This window comes from Schistocerca americana, chromosome 9, assembly GCF_021461395.2.
Source record: "Schistocerca americana isolate TAMUIC-IGC-003095 chromosome 9, iqSchAmer2.1, whole genome shotgun sequence".
Classification (NCBI taxonomy): domain Eukaryota; kingdom Metazoa; phylum Arthropoda; class Insecta; order Orthoptera; family Acrididae; genus Schistocerca; species Schistocerca americana.
The window spans coordinates 484,380-502,941 of record NC_060127.1 but is presented as its reverse complement, the minus strand read 5'-3'; the positions used below and the strand labels follow the sequence as shown (position 1 = coordinate 502,941).

Here is an 18,562-nt window from a genome sequence, read left to right as displayed (position 1 = left end):
ATGCGTGACACAGTACAGTAATGCATTTTCAGCTTAAAGTGATGTAAACACCTATAACAAAGAAAACGGCACTTATCAGATAAAAGAAAAAAAAGAAATCAATTCAAACCAGATGAAGCACGTGAAAAAGGAAGGGTACCCGTATAAATACGGACGGAGCGCCTGACGCATAGCAATGGGTACCTGGTAAAGCTTAACTGCTAAGCTTACGACTCGTACCAAACTACTGTAGCTGTATCGTCATTCACTCGACCTAAATTGTCTCTCATATTACAATGGACCAACTTTGTTTCGATTTGGAGATGCGGCCTAAAACTTTTCTCTCCCCTTGAATTTCGAGTCTCAAATTTCAGGTGCGGCTTAGATTCGGGAATTTTTTTTTCCTTGATTTCAGTCTCATTTTTCAGGTGCGGCTTAGATTTGAGTGCAGCTTGGATTCGAGTAAATACGATACTCTCGAGTATAAACACTTCACTTAAAAATGTCAGAGGAGGGATTCGGCTTCTTGGCACCACTGCCCGTACACCAGACATACGATTCCAGCTGCAACCTCAATGTGAGGGGCACGATGCGTCTACACTGCCAGTCGACTCTGGCGCATAACGAGTCACGACGTCAGCAGCCCGAATGTCGCTGGTGTATGACGCGTTACAGCATGACACTCCTGTCGAAGTACACCTGCCAGTTCCAGTTGTCTTTAAGCTATCAGCACATGAACCGTGCTGTCGAACGTCAATGTTGAGCATGCCGAGTTCAACGTGCTATCGAAAACTCGGAAATGACACAATTTGTACATTCGGTACTTGGTCCTAAACGTGGTATGGGTGATTTCAACGCACTTCAGCAGTAGTGTTAGCTGTATCTGGTTTGTAAATCATACTGTTTACAAAATGGATGGCTGTAAAATTCTTATATTAGCTCTATTAAAATGTACTTTCCTCGCATGTCCACATGCTAGTCAGGTAGTTCAGTCTGCCACATTCATAAATAAAAACTTCGATATCTGTGAAAATACTATAAGGCAAAAAGGAAAGTACCATGTCAAGTCAATAAGGACACCGGCTTATAGAAGTTCCATTACAAATAGTGCAATACAAATTTACAACATTTCTCCACATAAGATAAAAATTATTTCATCATTCTCACTTTTTAGTAAAACCCTAATGTCAGTCTTATTTGATCACTGTTCCTACTTAGGTGCTGGATCTCTACAACATGTCAATTACAAAACTTAAAAGGAAAAAAAAAAAAAAAAAAAAAAAAAAAGGAAAAATATCTTAACTGCTGGTAGTGCAAGGGGTCCTGCAGATCAAGCCAATGGAAACAACTCACTCCTCAAAAGGAGCGCACTTACACTTACATAACATTGAATATTATAGTATATACTTACTTTAAACTAATAAAAACATATCAGAACCTATTGAAACGCGAAGGATAGAAAAGAAATATTTTGATGCTTTGAGACAGGAACCAGTAACACACAATTTCATTACAAAGAATCACACAATCAATGGCGGGTTTTCGAGAGCACCTCAGTTGTCTGGTGCTCAGAAACGGCATATACAGGGTGGTCCATTGATAGTGACCGGGCCAAATATCTCACGAAATAAGCGTCAAACGAAAAAACTACAAAGAACGAAACTCGTCTAACTTGAAGGGGGAAACCAGATGGCACTATGGTTGGCCCGCTAGATGGTGCTGCCATAAGTCAAACGGATATCAACAGCGTTCTTTTAAACCCCCATTTTTTATTAGATATTCGTGCAATATGTAAAGAAATATGAATGTTTTACTTGGACCACTTTTTTCGCTTTGTGATAGATGGCGCTGTAATAGTCACAAACATATAAGTATGTGGTATCACGTAGCATTCCGCCAGTGCGGGTGGTATTTGCTTTGTGATACATTACCTGTGTTAAAATGGACCGTTTACCAATTGCGGAAAGGTCGATATTGTGTTGATATAATGGATATTGTGTTCGAAATGCCCAACGGGCGTGTGCTACGTATGCTGCTCGATATCCTGGACGACAACATCCAAGTGTCCGCACCGTTCACCGGATAGTTACGTTATTTAAGGAAACAGGAAGTGTTCAGCCACATGTGAAACCTCAACTGAGACCTGCAACAAACGATGATGCCCAAGTAGGTGTTTTAGCTGTTGCCACGGCTAATCCACACATCAGTAGCAGACTAATTGCACGAGAATTGGGAATCTCAAAAACGTCGGTGTTGAGAATGCTACATCAACATCGATTGCACCCGTACCATATTTCTATGCACCAGGAATTGCATGGCAACGACTCTGAACGTCGTACACAGTTCTGCCACTAGGCACAAAAGAAATTACGGGACGATGACAGATTTTTTGCACGTGATCTATTTAGCAACGAAGCGTCATTCACCAATAGTGGCATAATATGCACTATTGGGCAACGGAAAATCCACGATGGCTGCGACAAGTGGAACATCAGCAACCTTGGCGGATTAATGTATGGTGCGGCAATATGGGAGGAAGGATAATTGGCTTCCATTTTATCAGTGACAATCTAAATGGTGCAATGTATGCCGATTTCCTATGTAATGTTCTACCGATGTTACTACGATATGTTTCGCTGCACGACAGAATGACAATGTACTTCCAACACGATGGATGTCCAGCACATAGCTCGCATGTGGTTGAAGCGGTACTGAATAGCATATTTCATGACAGGTGGATTGGTCATCGAAGCACCATACCCTGCCCGCACGTTCACCGTATCTGACATCCCCGAATTTCTTTATGTGGGGAAAGTTGAAGGATATTTGCTATCATGATCCACCGACAACACCTGATAACATGCGTCAGCGCACTGTCAATGCATGTGCGAACGTCACGGAAGGCGAACTACTCGCTGTTGAGAGGAATGTCACTACACGTATTGCATTGAGGTTGATGGACATCATTTTGAGCATTTATTGCATTAATGTGGTATATACAGGTAATCACGCTGTAACAGCATGCGATCTCAGAAATGATTAGTTCACAAAGGTATATGTATCACATTGGAACAACTGAAATAAAATGTTCAAACATACCTACGTTCTGTATTTTCATTTAAAAAACCAACCTGTTACCAACTGTTCATCTAAAATTGTGAGCCATATGTTTGTAACTATTACAGTGCCGTCTATCACAAAGCGAAAAAAGTGGTCCAACTAAAACATTCATATTTCGTTACATACTACACAAATGTGTAATAAAAGTGGGGGTTCCCATTTAAAAAAAAAAACAGTTGATATCCGTTTGACCTATGGCAGCGCCATTTAGTGGGCCAACCATAGCGCCATCTGGTCTCCCACTTCAAACTAGATACGTTTCGTTCTGAGTAGTTTTTTTGTTTGACGCTTATTTCGTGAGATATTTGGCCCGGTCATGATCAATGGACCACCCTGTGTATATATATGAGCTTCAAGTAAAGCCAATATGGTGCATCCCAAATCTGCACTGCAGGGAGATGGCGTGCGTGTGACGTAGTGGCGTTCTGCCATCTCACTGGTCAACATTCAAATGCACGTGCAGAGTATCTGACATGCTATCTCTTGCCCTGCACATTCAGAAAGACTCCTCAACGTGCTATTCCAAGCTCTGACATCAGAAACTCGACATGCTCAATGCTCGACACAGGGATGCACAGTTCGTGTGCCGACGGCTTTCGCATCTGCAATTGAATCCCTGGTAATGAACAACACAGCTTGATTTATTAACAATGGGAATACCATTATTTTATTTTAATAATGATAGTGATTTGTAAAGTAACTACTATTTGTGGTCCATAACAAGTTTTTTTGTCAAAATAAATATTTGTGTCAATCTAATTACATTTCACCAGGTGGCAGTTGGTTGGTTGGTTTTGGGATTTGATGGGGGCTAAACATCAAGGTCATCAGTCCCCAGTTCCTAACAGACATACTTGTAAAAGGCCTATACAGTAAAAACATAACCTCTGCACTCAGAGGGAGGGAACAGCAAGAGGTACAGAGCTAAAACGAACACCACAATAACACAAAATAGTTGTTGTTGTTCTTCTTGTTGTTGTTGTGGTCTTCAGTCCAGAGACTGGTTTGATGCTGTTCTCCATGCCACTCTATCCTTTGCAAGCTTCTTCATTCAGTACTTACTGCAGCCTACATCCTTATGAATCTGCTTTGTGTATTCATCTCTTGGTCTCCCTCTACGATTTTTACCCTCCATGCTGCCCTCCAATACGAAATTTGTGATCCCTCAATGTCTCAGAACATGTCCTACCAACCGGTCCCTTCTTCTGGTCAAGCTGTGCCACAAACTTCTCTTCTCACCAATCCTATTCAATACTTCCTCATTAGTTATGTGATCTACCCATCTAATCTTCAGCATTCTTCTGTAGTACCACATTTCGAAATCTTCTATTCTCTTCTTGTCTAAACTATTTATCGTCCATGTTTCACTTCCATACATGACTACACTCTGTACAAATACTTTCAGAAACGACTTCCTGACACTTGAATCTATACTCGATGTTAAAAAATTTCTCTTCTTCAGAAACTCTTTCCTTGCCATTGCCAGTCTACATTTTATATCTTCTCTACTTCGACCATCATCAGTTATTTTGCTCACCAAATAGCAAAACTCATTCACTACTTTAAGTGTCTCATTTCCTAATCTAATTCCCTCAGCATCACCCGACTTAATTCGACTACATTCCATTATCCTCATTTTGCTTTTGTTGATGTTCATCTTATACCCTCCTTTCAAGACACTGCCCATTCCGTTCAACTGCTCTTCCAAGTCCTTTGCTGTATCTGACAGAATTACAATGTCATTGGCGAACCTCAAAGTTTTTATTTCTCCTCCATGGATTTTAACACCTACTGCGAACTTTTCTTTTGTTTCCTTTACTGCTTGCTCAATATACAGATTGAATAGCATCGGGGATAGGCTACAACCCTGTCTCACCCCTTTCCCAACCACTGCTTCCCTTTCATGTCCCTCGACTCTTATAACTGCCATCTCCTTTTTGTACAAATTGTAAATAGCCTTACGCTCCCGGTATTTCACCCCTGCCACCTCCAGAATTTGAAAGAGAGTATTCCAATCACGATTGTCAAAAGCTTTCTCTAAGTCTACAAATGCTAGAAACGTAGGTTTGCCTTTCCTTAATCTTTCTTGTAAGATAAGTCGTAGGGTCAGTATTGCCTCACGAGTTCCAACATTTCTTCGGAATCCAAACTGATCTACCCCGAGGTCGGCTTCTACCAGTTTTTCCATTCGTCTGTATAGAATTTGCGTTAGTATTTTGCAGCTGTGACTTATTAAACTGATAGTTCGGCAATTTTCACATCTGTCAACACCTGCTTTCATGGGATAGGAATCATTATATTCTTCTTGAAGTCTGAGGAAATTTGGCCTGTCTCATACATCTTGCTCACCAGATGGTAGACTTTTGTCAGGACTGGCTCTCCCAAGGCTGTCAGTAGTTCTACTGGAATGTTGTCTACCCCCGAGGCCTTGTTTCGCCTTAGGTCTTTCAGTGCTCTGTCAAACTCTTCACACAGTATCATATCTCCCATTTCATCTTCACCTTCATCTACATCTTCTTCCATTTCCATAATATTGTCCTCAAGAACATCGCCCCTGTATAGACCCTCTATATATTCCTTCCACTTTTCTGCTATCGCTTCTTTGCTTAGAACTGGGTTTCCATCTGAGCTCTTGATTTTCATACTAGTAGTTCTCTGTCCTCCAAAGGTTTCTTTAATTTTTCTGTAGGCAGTATCTATCTTACCCCTAGTGAGACAACCCTCTACATCCTTACGTTTGTCCTCTAGCCATCCCTGCTTAGCCATTTTGCACTTCCTGTCGATATTGTTTCTGAGACGTTTGTATTCCTTTTTGCCTGCTTCATTTACAGCATTTTTATATTTTCTCCTTCATCAATTAAATTCAGTATTTCTTCTGTTACCCAAGGATTTCTACTTGCCCTCGTCTTTTTACCTACTAGGTCCTCTGCTGCCTTCACTATTTCATTCCTCAAAGCTACCCATTCTTCTTCTACTGTATTTCTTTCCCCCATTCCTGTCAATTGTTCCCTTATGCTCTTCCTGAAACGCTGTACAACCTCTGGTTCTTTCAGTTTATCCAGGTCCCATCTCCTTAAATTACCACCTTTTTGCAGTTTCTTTAGTTTTAATCTACAGGTCATAACCAATAGATTGTGGCCAGAGTCCACATCTGCCCCTGAAAATGTCTTACAATTTAAAACCTGGTTCCTAAATCTCTATCTTACCATTATATAATCTATCTGAAACCTTTTAGTATCCCCAAGGTTCTTCCATGTATACAACCTTCTTTTATGATTCTTGAACCAAGTGTTAGCTATGATTAAGTTATGCTCTGTGCAAAATTCTACCAGGCGGCTTCCTGTTTCACTTCTTAGCCCCAATCCATATTCACCTACTACATTTCCTTCTCTTCCTTTTCCTACTGTCGAATTCCAGTCACCCATGACTATTAAATTTTGATCTCCCTTCACTACCTGAATAATTTCTTTTATCTCATCATACAGGACACTTAAAAGGAGCAGAGCAAATAGTTGACTAGAGTAAAACAGACTACAGTGGTTGATGGATCAGGTAAAAGGTCAACCACTCAACTACAAACGAAGAACCTCCAGCTGGAAAGCGTTGATAGAGGTATCAACATAACTTGTTACCATAAAAGAAACTATTTTGGTATCCACGTCACAATTAAAAGTCGCTGGAGTGAGTGTAGCCTTAGAAATCATGCGAGAGTACCCACACTAGAGCGAGTGATAAAACCGAGCTGCACGGGTAAAACGTAAAACTGAGTCAGCTATAGAGGCATCGTCACCGAGAATTAAAGGAAGTGCATCTGGTAAATTAAAGGACTGCCGCAAGGCGGCTAAAAGAGTGCAGTCCATCAGAAGATGGACCCCTGTCAGCCCTGCATCACAGCGACACTTGGGTGGGTTCTCACGACGAAGGAGATAGCTGTGGGTCAACCGCGTAGTCCAATTCAGAGACGACAGAGAACAACTGAGTGCCCCTCAAGGATGAGTTCCATACGGTCGTGGACGACTTGACCATGCGGAGCTTATTTGGCGTGTTCAAGATAGACCATTCAGAGCTCCAGACATCGTGGACTTGCGATGTAGGGCTGACCGGAGGTCTCTTTCTATGAGACCAAGCTCCAGGGGTAGCGAAATGGTGGCCTGCTTGGCCAACCGATCGACACGTTCGTTTCCTGCCTGGAATGCCGATGTGGCCCGGGGTCCACACAAACGTCACTGAACAACCACAATCGCAAAAACAGCATCTCGAATGCCGCACACCGAAGGGTCCCAAGAAAAACACTGGTCGAGTGCTTGCAATCCACTCAGGGAGTCACTGCATATGACAAATGACTCCCCAGAGCAGGAGGAAAGGTGAGCGAGTGCACGATAAAGAGCAACCAGCTCCACAGTGAAAACACTGCTCCCACAAGGCAGGGAATGCTGCTCAATGTAATCGCCGTGAATGAAAGCGAACCCAGTGCGTCCACTGACCACAGAACCGTCGGTGTACACAGAGTCTTAATCTGACACAGCACATAGAAGATTATTTCAATGTGGTGATACTACCGGAGTGATGTCTGGTGCTCTGTCTGACATGTGACATTATACGAGATCAGATAGTTTAAAGGAACACTTACCATCTTCGAGCTTACACAAATTAATGCCACCTGCTGCAGAACCAAATTTCCAGGCCAGCAAGAATATGTGGAGAATATGGAAGAACAGTCTTCTGCGAAGCAGTGTTCTGGTACCAACAATGTTGAAAATACGTACCAATGACCAACCACTCCCACCTCACAGAAAGAGTCCTATACGTGGTCAACTTTGTACCGGCAACACAGAGTAAAAACTTCCAGAACTGTGGAACAAAACATCACTAATGCTCTGAAAATGCTTTCAGACCCGTACGGTAAAATGATCCGGACAAGATGTCCAACCTCAGGCAATGACATCCACCCTAGCGTTCTGCTGATCTGCTGATGAATGGGCTATTTCTGTGTGGCACACATCTTCTTAAAAAAAAAAAAAAAAAAAAAAAAAAAAAACTAGTGGGGGGGGGGGGGGGGGGGGAGGCATCAAAACTGCCATGAATGAAAGCTGCAGTCTAATCACAGGCGGTTCAAAACCAAAGCCTATACAGAAGTTGTATTCTCTTGGAGGCATAGCACCACCCAATATCAAGTGCGAAGTGGCTGCTAATATAGAGGCACAAACAGTTTGTAACTTCTCAGCCCATCCCCTACGTGAACATCAGTCACCATCAACTGGGCTGAAGTCCAAGAAATGCTCCACTTCATTCAGATGCAAGAGAAGCCTGGATTGAACTATGGGACCCCTTTGCATTTTTCAACATGGCACAGACGTAAACGTTAGTCTTTGCTACTGGTCAATCAGTTTCCACAACGAGATATTCTACTTTACTTTTGTTGGCTTTGACAACTCATACACAAATTATCACTTTCCAACTTAACCTAGACCTTGTGCTATGCTACAGATCAGTCTACTCACCATCTACATCTACATTTATACTCTGCAAGCCACCCAACGGTGTGTGGCGGTGGGCACTTTACGTGCCACTGTCATTACCTCCCTTTCCTGTTCCAATAGCGTACAGTTCGCGGGAAGAAACGACTGCTGGAAAGCCTCCGAGCGCACTCGAATCTCTCTAATTTTACGTTTGTGATCTCCTCGGGAGGTATAAGTAAGAGGAAGCAATATATTTGATACCTCATCCAGAAACGCACCCTCTCGAAACCTGGCGAGCAAGCTACACCGTGATGCAGAGCGCCTCTCTTGCAGAGTCTGCCACTTGAGTTTGCTAAACATCTCCGTAACGCTATCACGCTTACCAAATAACCATGTGACGAAACGCGCCGCTCTTCTTTGGATGTTCTGTATCTCCTCTGTCAACCTGATCTGGTACGGATCCCACACTGATGAGGAATACTCAAGTATAGGTCGAACGAGTGTTTTGTAAGCCACCTCCTTTGTTGATGGACTACATTTTCTAAGGACTCTCCCAATGAATCTCAACCTGGCACCCGCCTTACCAACAATTAATTTTATATGATCATTCCACTTCAAATCATTCCGTACACATACTCCCAGATATTTTACAGAAGTAACTGCTACCAGTGTTTGTTCCGCTATCATATAATCATACAATAAAGGATCCTTCTTTCTATGTATTCGCAATACATTACATTTGTCTATGTTAAGGGTCAGTTGCCACTCCCTGCACCAAGTACCTATTTGCTGCAGATCTTCCTGCATTTCGCTGCAATTTTCTAATGCAGCAACTTCTCTGTATACTACAGCATCATCCGCAAAAAGCCACATGGAACTTCCGACACTATCTACTAGGTCATTTATATGAATTGTGAAAAGCAGTGGTCCCATAACACTCCCCTGTGGTACGCAAGAGGTTACTTTAATGTCTGTAGACGTCTCTCCATTGAGAACAACATGCTGTGTTCTGTTTGCTAAAAACTCTTCAATCCAGCCACACAGCTGGTCTGATATTCCGTAGGCTCTTACTTTGTTTATCAGGCGACAGTGCGGAACTGTATCGAACGCCTTCCAGAAGTCAAGGAAAATAGCATCTACCTGGGAGCCTGTATCTAATATTTTCTGGGTTTCATGAACAATTAAAGCGAGTTGGGTCTCACACGATCGCTGTTTCCAGAACCAATGTTGATTCCTACAGAGCAGATTCTGGGTTTCCAGAAATGCCATGATACACGAGCAAAAAACATGTTCTAAAATTCTACAACATATCGATGTGAGAGATATAGGCCTATAGTTTTGCACATCTGCTTGATGACCCTTCTTGAAAACTGGGACTATCTGTGCTCTTTTCCAATCATTTAGAACCTTCCGTTCCTCTACAGACTTGCGGTACACGGCTGTTAGAAGGGGGACAAGTTCTTTCGCGTACTCTGAGTAGAATAGAACTGGTATCCCGTCAGGTCCAGTGGACTTTCCTCTGTTGAGTGATTTCAGTTGCTTTTCTATTCCTTGAACACTTTTTTTGATGTCAGCCATTTTTTCATTTGTGCGAGGATTTAGAGGAGGAACTGCAGTGTGGTCTTCCTCTGTGAAACAGCTTTGGAAAAAGGTGTTTAGTATTTCAGCTTTACGCGTGTCATTCTCTGTTTCAATGCCATCACCATCCCAGAGGGTCTGAATATGCTGTTTCGATCCACTTACTGATTTAACGTAAGACCAGAACTTCGTAGGATTTTCTGTCAAGTTGGTACATAGAATTTTACTTTCGAATTCACTAAACACTTCACGCATAGCCCTGCTTACGCTAACTTTGACATCGCCATGTGAATGTAGGGAGGAATAGACTTCTAGTCATCTCATGAAGTGACACCTTTGTCCAGGTTCATGCATGAGGTTGGAAATGGTTCTGGCTACAAACAATGGTATCAATGTACTGGTCACAACTCGTATAAATATTTTACAGTATCATGTAAAAATCTGATTATATCCATTTGTGTCCTGTGTAACACTTAAATCCTCCTGTCTTAATTACTTTGTTGATAAATTGCAAGTTGCTTAATTTGTCCATTTCATATTATCTATCATCACTATTTATTTTGTTTGGAGCTTCTGTCATGAATAAAGAAGATAACTTTAATATGCCACAGTTGCAAAATATCAACACAATTTATCGACAGAAAAATGGAGCAATAGTAAAAGTCAACATGGTTGAAGATTAGTTTGGTGTCAAGAAGAATAAATGAATTTGAGACAATACTGATCCTATAGTAGCTTAGAAGATAGACTGAAGAAAGGCAAACCTAAGTTTATAACATTTGTAGATTTAGTGGAAACTTTTGAAAATGTTGACTGGAATACACACTGAAATTCTGACAACGGTGACAATAAATACACGGATCGAAAGGTACAACACCAACCCGCAATTACAATAGCCAAAGGACACAAAGGAGAAGCAGCAGCTGAGAATGGAGTGTGACAAGGTTGTTGCCTACCCAAGTTACATCCAATCTTTATACTAAGCATCAGTAAATGAAACCATAAAGACATTTGGAAATGGGATCAAAATTTAGAAAGAAGAAATAAAACCTGGTTGGTTCTCTGGTTTTTTGGAGCTAAAGCGACCAAACTGTGAGGTCATCAATCCCTTCACCCCATACATATAGAACCAGTAATAATACTCAGAGGAAGGATACAAAAGACAAATCCTGGAAAGGACGATTGCAACCGAGATACAATGAGGCAGAGAGAAAAGCAACTAGAAGTAGGAGAGAGGAGAGAGAGGGAGTAAGGTGGGTGAGATGTTCCGCACAGAATGCAGTTGGAGGTCCCCAGGGCAGGGTACGAGGTAGGAGATGCACCCCCCTACATCGGGCCAGCACTACCCTGCCCTCCGTTACTCCACTATAGAATTTTAGGAAGGACAAAACGTTAAAAAAAGGCTAATATCGAAGAATACAGAGAATAAAAAGATGGGAAACGTAGGAGCCACGCCAGACCACTGAACTAGGACCACCGTGGGTCCCCCGGGCCAGAGCGTCGAGGGATCCCCTCCGACCTCTCATGCTGTCAATGAGGCCACATGTGGCAACTCATACAGACGAGTAGAAACCACATTCACGGATGAACTGTAAGACGGGGTCAGCTGCTCTGGTGCTCACAGGTAGCACGTCAGGAAGTTTAAGGTATCACTGCAAAGCAACCAAAGTTGGGCACTCTAGTAGGATGTGGGCCACTGTCAGGCAGGCATATCGGCAGTAAGGTGGGTCCTGGGCACCATCTCAGCAGTAACGTGGATCCTCACGTCGGAGAATGCAGCTGTCGGTCAGCCAACTGCGGCCAATGCGTAGCTGACGAGGGACAGTAGATTCCCTGTGAGAAGTGCGAAGGAAAGACTGCCGTGTAGTTGTGATATCCCTTACTGCCTTCAGTTTGTTCGGGGAATAGGGGCGAACCATTCCGAGATCCAGACCTCCGACAACTGACGGTTCGGGGTCAAGTGGAGGTCCAGTTCTGAGACCCCATTTTACAAGTGGTATCCCGGTAGCCAACTTTGCCGACCGTTCAGCACGATCGTTCCCTGAGATACCGACACGTCCAGGGATACGAACGAGGAAGACCGGCCGTCCACCTCGATGGAACTGGTCTACAGCCTGAAGACTGCTCAGGGAGTTGCTGCAGGTCGGAACCACCTCACTAGCACAAGAACGAGCACAGATAAAGGCCGTTCGATAGCCACTGATTCTGCAGTGAAGACAGTGCATCCAGTAGTTCACTGCACCACGCACGTGTGTAGGCCAAACCGATTCGCCCACAGACCGTCGAGCCGTCAGACTATACCAGTTCCCGACACGGCAATACATCGAGGACAGCCGGCAATAGGCAACAAAAACCCGTGGGCTCAGCTGAATCTTTAGATCCGAAGAATAAATCGAGACTGATCTGAGGTCGGGGTGCACACCGTGGGGGAGTATTCAGTTGCTTCCTGACAAGAGGTGACGGTGGGGGGAAGTTGAAATTCGGACCAGAGACATTGGAGTCAACTTCGTTGTGACCCCCAGTTCTGGGTCTTTGTTGTGATAGGTGGATATCCCTATTAGCAAAACGAACACAGTAGATTAGATGGTTAGGGGAGCTGTGAATGTGTGGAGCATAACTGCATAGTAGTTGTCAGCACACAATCTGTAGTGGAGGAACTTGAGCCTTGTGAGTAGGCTGTCCACAGGGCTCTTTTGAAAGGCTCCTGTTGCAACTCGGACCCAAGAGTGGTGTATCAGATCCAGTGATTGCAATGGTGAGGGTGATGCCAAACCACTTGCCAGAGTCCCACAATGAAGGCAGGGCAGGATCAGGGCTCTGTAAAATTGAAGAAGTGTAGTGCGGTGTGCACCCCAGCTGGTGTTACTGAGGCACAGAAGTGTATTAAGTGAGCACATTTGCTTAAGTCGGCAACATTTGCTTAAGTCGGCAACATTTGCTTAAGTCGGCAACATTTGCTTAAGTCGGCAACATTTGCTTAAGTCGGCAACATTTGCTTAAGTCGGCAAAGGTGGGGAAGCCACGTCAACTAGACATCGAAGACCACTCGCAAACACGATAAGGGCCCACCACATTAATTACTAGTAATTTGTTGTCAAGGTAAAGGACTGGTTGTGGACAAATAGCAAGAGGTCAACAGTAAGAGGTCAACAGTGCATGCCACTTGGCAGCTGAAAACTGAAAGCCACAGATGGGGGCCCATGACTGCATCTTTCAAACGGTGTAGTGTTCAGCAAAACCCACACTAGAGAAGCAGCATTAAAAACAAAAATTGTTGGCATACCAAGAGCAGGATACCGAAGACCCCACAGATGATGTTAAGATTGCTGATAACCACTAAAAAGAAAGGGAGGCTCAAAACGGAGCCCTGCACGACCCCATTCTCTTGCATACGGGGGGAGCGTGGTGAATGTACTCTCGAAAGCACAGACTTAACTTGATCAAGAAAGTACCATGCGATAAGAACTTCTGGACCAAAATCAGAAGCCGATACCCGAAGACCGAAGGTCAAAGAAGTATGCAATAAGGTACTAACATCTAGTCAAAAGCTGTCCAGATACCAGACTCCAACCAAATCAAATTATCAGCAGAGAAACAGTCTTGGCAAAAACTGCCCTGGGAGGGGGCCAGAACACCCCAAGAATCAAGGAGCCAACAGAGCCGATGGCTCACCAAACGCTTGAGCAACTTACAGAGAACTTCGGTGAAACTAATTGGGCAACAGCTATCCACCTCTACGGGATGCTTACCCGGTTTCAGCACCAGAACGATGATGTTATCTCGCCACTGAGATGAGAATTCACCCTTGCCCCAGCTACGGTTTTGAAGATGGTAAGGAGGTGAGATTGACAATCCATCGATAAGTGTTTGAGCATTTGGTTGTTGATGCGGTGTGGCCCTGGGGCTGGATCAGATCAAAGGGCTATGAATAATTCCCACTCACTGAATGGAGCATTACAGAGCTCCAAGTGCTGTGTGGTGAGACATAAGTGGATTTGCTCCATCCACTGTTTGAGCACAGGTACGAAAGGTCGATAATTCTCAGGTGCAGAGGCTGGAGCACAATGCATGTACTGTTCCCAGCATTATTGCTTCCATTCTTTTATTAAGTGTCAGACCAGAGCACAAAGCTGTTTAAAGGCAATGAGGTGCTCCATCGGCAGATGCCACTTACAGCTTTGGGAGGAAGGAATATTGGGTTCAATGTCCTGTTGACATAAAGGTCATTACAGGCGGAGCACAAGCTCTGTTTGTGTCAAGGATGGGGAAGAAAGGCTGGATAGTTGCGGGTTTGAACTGTCATCTTCCTGGATGCAAGTTCAGTCTGCTAACCACTGCGCTACTTTACTCAGTATGGCATTGAAGAGCCCGCCTGTGATCTCTAAGGCCTTGGTGGTTATTGAGGTCCGCCAAGGTATTATCTACTGAGGAAAGGGGGGGGGGGGGGGGCAGAATCCCGAACAACAGGGAACCACTAAGTCGGCTGCAGTTGCACTCTGAACAGCCGCATCAATACCTCCACGTAGCAGGCAGTTAAGACTGACAGTGGTGATGAAAGGATCCAAAATCGGCAATGTTAAGAGCCCACCTAGGGCTAGGAGAGCGACACTGAGGGAGGGACAGGAAGATCGGGAAGTAGTCACTACCACACAGGTCATCATGGACTTTCTTGTGGATGGATGGAAGAAGACCAGAGCTGCAAATAGAAAGATTAATGGCCGATAAAGTTCGATGTGCCACACTAAAGTGTAGGGGGCACCAGTATTCAAGAGACAGAGGTAGAGATCTGCCAGTAAGTTTTAAATGTTTTTACCATGGCCAGCGATTGAGGTTCCACCCATATAGGATAATAGGCATTGAAGTCACCCAAGATTAGGAGATATGGGAGAGATGAGAAATCAATGCAGATAATATGTTCATGATGTAACTCAACCAGGAGATGGAAAAAACCACTACAGTTCCACCGGAGAATCATGCTGTCGGTACACTGTGAAGGTGTGAAGCAACCAAGGAGGTACATTATGTGCTGCTACCAGGACATATGTGCAAGCTCCACCCAACAACCCAGCATATTTGGTGCAAGGAAGATTCACTTGCAATAATTGTTCACAATCAGTATATTATAGGCTGGTACTGCAACATAAAGACATGCCTGAATTTCACACATCTGATGTGCCACATGGGGGGAAACACACTGTTTCTCGTCACAGTGATATACAATCACCTTGACTTTTTTTAGCCAAAAAATTGCCCTCAGAGGCCAAGATGAAGGCCTGACAGCAACCCTACTGTCTTTTGGCCCCCTACGGACATGACAAAGTGCACACCCCGACACTCCAAGCTGGCACAAAGCTCACTGTCAGACTGCAAGAGGAGGTCATGATGGAAAATCATGACGGGCCTCTCCACAACAGGATGTCTACCATGCTGGGTTTTCAGCGTACTTCTCTACTGGAAAGAAAGGGTGCTAAGGTGAGACACAAAGGTGGAACGTATACCGCACTGAGGGAGCTTCCCTGCATGATCTACATTTCCGAAAAATTAGGAAAAGTGGTGGAAGGTTGAAGTAAGCAATGGGGCCATGCATTTATCAAAGAAAAGGTGTAGAGAGTGCCATAAGTGCAATGGAAAACTAGAGTCCTCAATCATGTACCAGGTCCAAGTGCAGTCTGTACCAGTACGACCATCAAATGAAAAGCTCAATCTTTTTTCCATTTAATAGTAAGGACCATGATGAATAGATTAGTAGGTGCAGAGGAATTTAAGCAGTAATTCTTCATGCACTCCCAATGATACTGGACTGGGAAAAGAAACCCTAGTATGTGTAATGATGCTAAGTAACTTATTTCCTGCACTTCACAGTGGTTTTCAGATTATGCACAAAGCTGAAGATGTACAGATATAACTGTAGACTTTTTGGGGAGTAAGGCAAATCGCATTATAGTTAAACATACCATTCATCATCTTTCTTAAAGCCTAACCAGTGAACATACCATATCATCAGATATTGGCTAAAGAAAAACTTATACCTACAAACTGTGTCAAATTTACATATGTTATTTGAAGAAGTTCATGAGACCGACCAAAGAAAGGGGGCAACCTGTGATAAAAGCTAAAATATTACAAATAATCCACAAAAACAAAAAATATGTCGTCTTCAATTGGTGATGTGATGGAAGAAAACTAAATACTACAATAGGCCTAACGGTTGCAGGCAGCCAAAAGCACAAGTTGTGTGTGATTGCTTATAATGAATCATACTAACATACCTGTTGTGCAAAGAATATGTTGTTGACAACTTCTTCATCCTTGACAAAGCTGTCTATCTCATCAACAATTTTTCTCCGTGAACGACGTTCTTCAATCCATCGAAACAAAAATATAAAACCATATACAGGGCCTTCGAGCGACTTCTGCAAATCATAAATCTCCTCAACTTGTACTCCTTTTACTCCAAAGTCTTCCAAAAGTAGTGTAAACAATCCTGTGAAGATAAAACAATAAAAGAAATTGTTAACAACACACTAATTACGACAATTATGACTGTGTTTGCCAAACTAAACCATAAGTCTGAATGGGTCTGGGGGAAAATTGGCATTACCAACAAAATAGAATGTTATGGACGTAAATACACTTATTCATAAAGCTAGAAAACTTTACGTTTGATGACAGGAACGATTAACACAACATCTAGGTCCTGTCATTCACCTGATTACATATTCAGAAGCTAAACAAACCGACAGCAACACACAGAACGCTCGTAATAGTAAACATTTGACAACGTAAACACAACCTTACCGGGGTCACTTTCCAGTTCCAGCCACCCTTCAGTCAATCTGTTTATATCTACTGGCATCCTTGTCAAGTTAACACACGTCGTTTTACATTACTTCCATTTTATTTTAATTCTCTTACAATAATAAACTGGGTTAAAATACATATTTTTCATCCTTTGAACGTCTCCTACGCGTTCTACGTATCAGCAAAGATTAGCCAACAATGCCCAACATACAACTGCGTCATATTGCGCATATATTTTAAAAAATTGTATTATGGCTTTGTTGTACAGTTTTGTTTTACGAATTTGTGCTACATTTAAAACGAATTGTTATTATTAATTATCGTCTGGCTTCCCTGAAATTTTTTTGGGGGACTTAACGGTTAATTGCCACTACGATTATCTTTGCAGAGTTGTATCTCTGAGTCCAGATAATTCTAATGGGAAATATGTGTAACGTATGTATTAAATTAAGAATTTGACTTTCGTGGCTTGTTGCTTAATGTGAGGGAACGATGGACGTTGGGAATCAGCCGATTATCGAAGAATGGGTACGTACGTAAATATTGCTTGAAAAATTTCCGTTTAGAACAGCCATAATTGAAACAGATTTCCCTTTTGTTTATGAACCGAACATGCTGTAAAGTTGCGCAAAGTTTGTTTATACAACACAAACATTAGTGACAAGAACACAAAACAGAATGAAAATGTGTAATGTTTAAATTTAAGCTGTAATAGAGTTGCTGTTTATGCAGTCCAGCCGTCTGTTCCGTATTGTAATAGAATGTGACATTGGAACACGGCCCCCCCCCCCCCTTTCTTACATCAACATCTGTACTCAGCAAACCATAGTGAGGGGAGTGGCAGAGGATACGTCCCATTATACCAGTTATTAGAGTTTCTCCTTGTTCCATTTACGTATGGCGCGCGAGAAGAATGATCGATTGAATACCACTGTAGGGGGCTGTAGTATATTCCTAGAGTTATCAGTTAAAACCGGTTCTAGAAACTTTAAGAGATTTTCTCAGAATAGTTTACATCTGTCTTCAAGAGAGTGCCAGTTTACTCCCTTAAATATCTCTGTGATAGTCACCCACAGATTAAACAAACAGTGACCATCTGTGCTGCCGTTCTCCGCATATCTTCAATATATTCTGTTAGCCCTCTGTGATACACGTCCCAAACACTTCAGCAATATTCTAGAACTGGTTTCACAAGTGATTTGTAAGCAATCTCTTTTGTAGACTGATTGCACTCTCCCCGTTTTCTACCAATATACCAAAGTATACCAACTGCTTTACCCACAACTGAACCTTTATTTCATTTCATATCCCAACTTAGTGTTACACCCAGGTATTTGTAAGAGTTAACTGATTCCAACAGTGACTCATTGTCATTATAGTCGTAGGATACTACATTTTTTTTCCATTTTGTGACGTGCAAAGTTGTAAATTTCTGAATATTTAGAACAAGATGCTGGTCTCTGCAAAGTGTCAAAAACTTATCAAGATCTGATTGCAACTTTCTGCAGCTTCTCAAAGATAATACTTCATTCTAGATAATTGTGTCATCTACTAAAATCCTGATTTTACTATTAATATTGACTGCAAGGTCATTAACATACAACATGAAGAGCAAGCTTCCCAAC

At 42.7% G+C, this 18,562-nt stretch overlaps 2 protein-coding genes across 3 annotated transcripts in view; one reads left to right on the top strand and one right to left on the bottom strand.

Annotated features, from left to right (window-relative positions):
- The window catches only part of LOC124550867 (ubiquitin carboxyl-terminal hydrolase calypso), a 193,088-nt gene extending 175,932 nt beyond the window's left edge, over positions 1-17,156 (bottom strand). The window contains exons 1-2 of one of the 2 annotated variants that reach the window (XM_047125613.1): positions 16,935-17,156; positions 16,406-16,620 (exon numbers count right to left, since the gene is read on the bottom strand). In XM_047125613.1, coding sequence (XP_046981569.1) covers positions 16,406-16,620; positions 16,935-16,992 — 273 coding nt within the window. In that variant the 5' untranslated portion in view covers positions 16,993-17,156. The remainder of the gene's footprint in view (positions 1-16,405; positions 16,621-16,934) is intronic. The other variant, XM_047125614.1, reaches the window with a different exon arrangement.
- A 159-nt stretch (positions 17,157-17,315) lies between these two features.
- Positions 17,316-18,562, top strand: part of LOC124550868 (serine/threonine/tyrosine-interacting protein-like) — a 78,878-nt gene continuing 77,631 nt past the window's right edge. The window contains exon 1 of the mRNA XM_047125615.1: positions 17,316-17,465. Within this exon, the coding sequence (XP_046981571.1) occupies positions 17,430-17,465 (36 nt within the window). The 5' untranslated portion in view covers positions 17,316-17,429. The remainder of the gene's footprint in view (positions 17,466-18,562) is intronic.